Source organism: Emiliania huxleyi (genome assembly GCF_000372725.1).
Source record: "Emiliania huxleyi CCMP1516 unplaced genomic scaffold EMIHUscaffold_3, whole genome shotgun sequence".
Taxonomy (NCBI): Eukaryota; Haptophyta; order Isochrysidales; family Noelaerhabdaceae; genus Emiliania; species Emiliania huxleyi.
This window is the reverse complement of record NW_005199770.1, coordinates 22,896-28,687: the sequence shown is the minus strand read 5'-3', so window position 1 is coordinate 28,687 and position 5,792 is coordinate 22,896. Positions and strand designations below refer to the sequence as shown.

The window sequence follows — 5,792 nt, the reverse complement described above, 5'->3', positions numbered from 1 at the left end:
CGGCCGAGGGAGGATGGGCGGTGGCGAGGGCGGCGGGGAGAGCGCGCGGCGCGGGGAGGACCCGGGGGGGGGGAGGGGGGGACGGTGCAGTGCCGGCGGCGGGGAGGGTGGCGGTGGGGAGGGCGGGGATTGGGAGGTGCAGTGCCGGCGGTGGGGAGGGTGGGAGGCGGGAAGCCGCATGACGGCGGCGGCGGCGGTGGCGGCGGTGTGGCGGGGGCCGGCGGCGAGGGCGGTGGCGTGGCGAGGGCGTGGAGACGAGGGCGGCGGCGGTGGTGTGGCGAGGGCGGTGGCGTGGGTCAGGCGAGGGTGGACGAGACGAGGGCGGCAGCAACGGGCGGCGGCCACGGCGGGGGACGGGGCGGCTGGAGAGTGAGGTGCGATGCAGCCGCGCACGGCATAGGCTGGCCGATGGCAGCGCAGGAAGGCAGGCGGGGCGGATGGGGGGGCGAGCCTCGTTGGCGACGCCGGCGGCGCAGTCCTTCTTCTTCGCCTTGGTCGGTGCCTTGTTCTTCTCCTTCTTGGCCTCGTCGAGCTGCGCCTGGGGCGCGCGGGTGCGGGCGTGAGCGGCGGCGGCGGCGGCGGGCGGCGTCTCTCGGGATGGGGGGAGGGAGAGGTGCGGCGCAGCCACAAAAGGCACAAGGCTGAAGCTCGACGGTGTTGAGGGAGGAGGGGCGGGGCGAGGGAGGGACGGGGGCTCCGCTCCTCAGTCCTCATGTCGGCCTGCTCCTCGGCCTTCTCCTCGTCGGCCGTGGTGAGGAGCGCAAAGGAGTTGGGGCTGGGCCGGTGCTCGCCGGCGGCGGCGTCCGCGTCGGGCTTTGGCTTGGGCGCGTAGGCTAGCGGCAGGAAGCCCTCCGCATCCTGGGTGGGGGGGGGTGGGAGGGGGGGGGGGCGACGGGAGTGGGGGCGGGGCTGGGAGGCGGCGGGGAGGAGGGCAGGGCCAGGGTTCGCAGCTTGCGACCGGCTTGGCGGAAGCCTTGATGAACGTCCGGCGCGAGGGCGGGACGGGCTTGACGTCGTCGCGCGGGAGCGACGCGTACTCCTCCTTGCTGCTCGCCGTGCGGGTCGCGCTGCTGATCGGTGTCGCCATGAAATGCTGGAGGGAGGCTGTGGAGCCTCCGCTGTTTTGCCTCGGCCGAGCTCAGCGCGCGTTGTTTCTTTTTTCACGGCTTCTCAGTAAATCGTGCGAGGCGAGAGCTTGCGTTGTAAAATTATCTTTTCTTTCTTTACTGATGACGCAGTGGCACCTCGGCCGTGCCCGCGCGCGGAAAGTACTCTCGCCCCCACCGCAATCTCCATGCCTCTAGGGTCGCCGCAGGCTCAAACTAAGCCCAAGGGCGCGGCAGCGTGCCTCCCGGCCGCGCGGCAAAGCCCGCTCTAAAGCCCCCTCCCCCCATCCGTGCCCCCTCCCTACCCTCCTACCTCGGCCGGCTTCAGGCGCGGCGCGCGCCTTGGCCTGTACGCGCTTTTCTCTGCATAGGCTATCTATATTCTTTGCATCATATTCTTTCTGGGCCCCCTATATTCTCGAGAATATTCTCGAAACACCTCAATAGGGGTGTTTTTTTTCCTTCGCGGCAACGCGATGGCGGCAAGGCCTCTGCGCGCCCGCCCTCGCCACGCCGAAGACCAACCGACGTCGGACCGCGGTGAGACCGCGCCGCCCCCCGCGCCCGCCCGCGCCCGCAGCGTGAACACATACGCGCGTCCCTCGCCGCACGGAAACATACGCGCCAGCCGCGCAGCAGCCTCACATGCAGCGCCGACCGCATGCTCGCGCCCTGGGCCGCCGACGACCCGGTCGGGCGGGCTGCGCGGCAGCCTCTCTCTCGCCCCGCCCGCCCCGCCCCGCCCACCCGCCGAAGTCTCTGCCTCTCCTCTCCTTCCTCTCCCCCCTCTCCACCCCTCCTCTCCGCTCTCTGCTCTCTGCTCTCCTCTCTCTCCGTCTGTCTGCCTCCTTCCTTCATTCAGCCTCCATTCAGTTCAGCCCAGCAACAACAAAAAACAATCGCATGCGCCCGCTGAACGCACAGGGAAGAAACGTAAACCCAAAGCTCGCATGTCGAATGCGTACGTGCAAAGCTCGAGAGAAAGTACGTGTGGCTTTTGCCGTTTGCTGCCTCCAAGCATTATGTTTGGGATTCGCACCTTGAGCCTCCGTCGGACGGTAAGTATGGATGTCGTAATGGACCCCTTTGGGCAGCCGCCTGCCTCACCTCCCAGAGCTCTGCGGCCGCCAGCCCCCCCCCCCGCGGGCGCCTGCGAGGAGCATGGCTGCCTGGTGTTCGGCATGCCCATCGTGGCGCTTGTCAGTCTGGTGATTGTTGCGGCTGCGATTGGAATCCTGCGGTCCCGGCGCCGCCACAGAGCGACGGAGGGATGGGCAGGGCAGAGCGGACTCGAGCAGATGCCCAAGGATGCCATAACACTGGCGGTGCACGCCCTTCCCGAGACGACGTTCCATGCGGAGGATGGCACGGTTCTCGACGTTTCGGTTCGCACCTCCCGCCGACGGTTTGGTGGTTTCAGCACCATCCATTCGATCACAGGTTCCGCCTGTTGCCTTAGGACTGCCGCCTCTGCCTCGAGGAATACGCCAGTGGGGACAGGCTGCGAAGGCTGCCCTGTGGTCACGGTGTGCCCCCCCCCAACCCCCTCCCCCGCATATTCCCCGCCAGCAGTCGGTTCGGTACCCATCGCCTCATCTCTGTGTATCGCAGTGTACCACAGCGCGTGCATCGACATCTGGCTCGCGGCCAAACGAGACCAGGGCCTCCCACGCGGCCAGCGCGGCTGCCCCGTTTGCAAGGCACGAGCTGCAGAGAGACGGGGAGATGCACCGGCCGGGCAGGAGAGGACTGACACCGGCCCGATGCTCGCAAGGCGATGCCACTGGACGAGGTTGTCCTCAAGGCGGCCGAGGCGGCGGTCGTTGCCGCGCCCCTGCTCCGTGGCAAGCGCGCGCGGCCGTCCCTCTCCGACCAGCGCCAACCATCGACCAGGGCGTCAATCTCTGCAGCCGCGCCCGTCGCTGCGCCCGGGGTGGCGCTGGCGGCGGCGGCGGCGCCAGACGCGCGCCAAGAAGCAGCGGCGCAAGTCGCTCGCTCGCGACTTCGGTGGGTGGCGCGGCAGGTGGCGGTGGCGTGCAGGCACGCGGCGTCGGGGCCGGGAATGCGATTCGTCGATGCGCACCGGCACCAGCTGGCGCGAGCGCGGGTGCCCAATGGCGGTGAGAGAGGCGGCGACGAGCCGGCTCGCGATGGGAGGCCCGCCGCCGACGCGCAGTGAGCGCGTCCTGTCATGCGCAGCATGTGCATGTACACCCCCCCCCTGTGACTTGCTCCGCGTGTGCTTCCATTCAGGCTGCTTCGTGCTTGTCACTTGTGTCGTGAAAGAAAAGACACATCTGCTCTCATGTACATGGAAAACACATAGATCTAAGCGGGGGGGAGAGCGGCGAAGACCAGTCATGTGGGCTCGCGCGTGCTTCCTCGTCTCTGCCCCATCCTCCTGCTGCATGGCGACGCCGCCTTCTCGGGCCAGGGCCTGCGAGAACGACTACACGGCTCCTTGCCGCCCAGTATCTCAACACATGGGTGAATGGGTGACGTGCTGCAGGCTCCAAACTGTCCTCCACAGCCCGCCTGCGGAGCGGTGAGACCAGCTCCAGCCAAAAGGGCAGCATCTGAAGAGAGCAGCGAGGAGGGGTCTCGGATGCTGCCGCCTCAAAAGTAGCCGGGCAGCACCTCCTGCAGCGTCAGCTCGTACTCGAGCGGGACCTGCTCACGGCGCAAGCACAGGCGCGTCAGAGGCGCTCGCGGCGGCGCGCTCGGCGGTGTGGCGTGGAGGCGAGCGCGCACCCCGTCCGGCAGGTCCACCCCCTTAGGTGCGAGAGAGCGGGGGACGAGGAGGCGCCGCTTGCCGCCGGGCCGCATGCCGCGCAGGGCCTCCTCGACGCCATCGCAGACCACGCTCTGGAAGGGCCGCTGGCCCAGCTTGAAGGCGAGCTTCTTGTCTGTTGACGTGTCATACAAGACCTTGCCACCGATCGAGACCTTCGCGTCCACGCCAACCACGTTCCCGGGCTTGGGCGTGTCGCCGGAGCCGAGAAGCAGCTCCGCGTACTGCAGGCCGGAGGGCGTCGTCACCAGCTTCCCGTCGCCCTCCTGCGGCCCCGTGTCGAGTAGCGCGTTCACAATCTCGCGCCCTTCTGTCGCCGCCAGCAGCGCCACGACCGCCAGGCCACCAGCGAGGCCGAAGCGGCGCGATACAAAACCGGTCGCGGAAGCAATCGGGTCCACCAGCCCTACGTTGAAGCCGGCGCCACCTCCCGCACCCTGCTTGTCCGCGACCTGCCTCAGGTCGTAGGAGCTGTCCGCCATCGCCGGGTCGGCGGCCTCCAACTCGGAGACCTCCTTCGGCTCCTGCTGCTGGAGGACGATACGAGAGCGGTGCGGCGCGAAGGCCACGGTTCGAGGTGGCGTGAGCGCAGTCAGACCGAGCGCCGCGGACGCGACGCTGAGCAGGGACATACACACATTTTTTACACAGGCGTCCCGGGGGCCGAAAAAATTTCCGACTCTGGCGAAAATGCACGGGCCCTCAGCGGAGCTGGGAAGAGGACCGCCGCAAGCGGCGTGGCGCGGGTCGGTTGTGCATCCCTCCGGGGGCCCCTCTGCGCCGGGGAGGCGTTGTTGGAGGCTAGGACGCAAGCGTCCGTCGCCCTTTTCAAACTCGGGGCCCACTCCGCTACGCTCCGACCCGAATTTGGAGGGCCTGAAAAGTTTAAGGTGTTGCTGCGCAAAAGGGGTCGGACACAGGGCGCAGCTCATGCTAAGAGCTAGAAGGGGAGCTAGAGAGAACGACTACCCTGTCCCGTTATTGCGTACACCAACACCACAAAGCTCTCTCTCCTGTCCTCACTCACTCCAGGGGGGTCACAACTACTGAGTCCCTCGAGTTGCCGACCGAGATGATATGGTGTGGCTCGCCGCTCTCGAGCCAGCCGAGCAGATGGAAGTGAATCTGCCCCCTCCCCGCCGCTCCCTGGTCCCGGAAGCGACGGGCCCAAGCAAACTCCATCACGTAGTAAAACACATTGATGACGAAATCATCCCGGTGGCGAACGGGATACTTCTCGAAATCATCCCGGTCAAACGGGATACTTCTTCCCCCGCCCGCCTGTTGACGGAATCGATGTCCCGCCCTCGTGGCTGCTCAGAGGCGAGGCCGGCCGTCGGAGAGCCGCAGCCAGCCGCGCCAGCCATTCACACCGTCCCCTCCGCCGTCGCCGCCTCCGCCCTCGCCTCCGCCACCTTCACCGCCGCCTTCGCCTCCGCCCTCACCGCCGCCCCCGTCGCCGCTTCCCCGCCTTCGCCGCCACTGTCACCACCACCGCCCTCACCCCCACCTCCGTCGCCACCTCTTCGCCGCCGCCGCCATCTCCCATTCCTCCCGCACCTCCGCCACCCTCGCCTCTGCCGCCCTCCGCCTCCTTCTCGCCTCCATCTCCTTGTCGCCTCCGCTGCTGTCCGCGTCGCCCTCGCCGCCGCCTCCCTCCGCGCCTCGCCCTCGCCTCCGCTGCCCTCCGCCGCCCTCCGCCTCGCCCTTGCTGCCGCCTCCCTCCGCCTCGCCCTCGCCTCCGTCGCCGCATCCCTCGCCGCCGACGCCCTCGCCGCCGCCACCCTCGCCTCCTCCGCCCTCCCCACCACCGCCAAGCCCGCCTCCATCGTCGCCTCCGCCACCGAGCCCACCCCCACCAAGCCCACCCCCGCCCTCGCCGCCCACGTCAAGCG

The 5,792-nt window shown here is 68.6% G+C and overlaps 2 protein-coding genes across 2 annotated transcripts; one reads left to right on the top strand and one right to left on the bottom strand.

Annotated features, from left to right (window-relative positions):
- Nucleotides 1-2,287: 2,287 nt before the first annotated feature.
- On the top strand, nucleotides 2,288-3,285 carry EMIHUDRAFT_194958 (hypothetical protein; the record flags this gene model as incomplete). The annotated part of the gene is made up of 5 exons (XM_005775052.1): nucleotides 2,288-2,491; nucleotides 2,566-2,632; nucleotides 2,718-2,797; nucleotides 2,881-2,925; nucleotides 3,130-3,285. 5 exons carry the CDS (start codon nucleotides 2,288-2,290, stop codon nucleotides 3,283-3,285), a joined length of 552 nt encoding a protein of 183 aa, XP_005775109.1.
- A 108-nt stretch (nucleotides 3,286-3,393) lies between these two features.
- EMIHUDRAFT_425817 (hypothetical protein) lies at nucleotides 3,394-4,546 on the bottom strand. Its single transcript, XM_005775051.1, has 2 exons — nucleotides 3,858-4,546; nucleotides 3,394-3,776 (listed from the first exon to the last, which is right to left on the bottom strand). Exons 1-2 carry the CDS (start codon nucleotides 4,527-4,529, stop codon nucleotides 3,723-3,725), a joined length of 726 nt encoding a protein of 241 aa, XP_005775108.1. The 5' UTR covers nucleotides 4,530-4,546; the 3' UTR covers nucleotides 3,394-3,722.
- Between the last annotated feature and the right edge of the window lie 1,246 nt (nucleotides 4,547-5,792).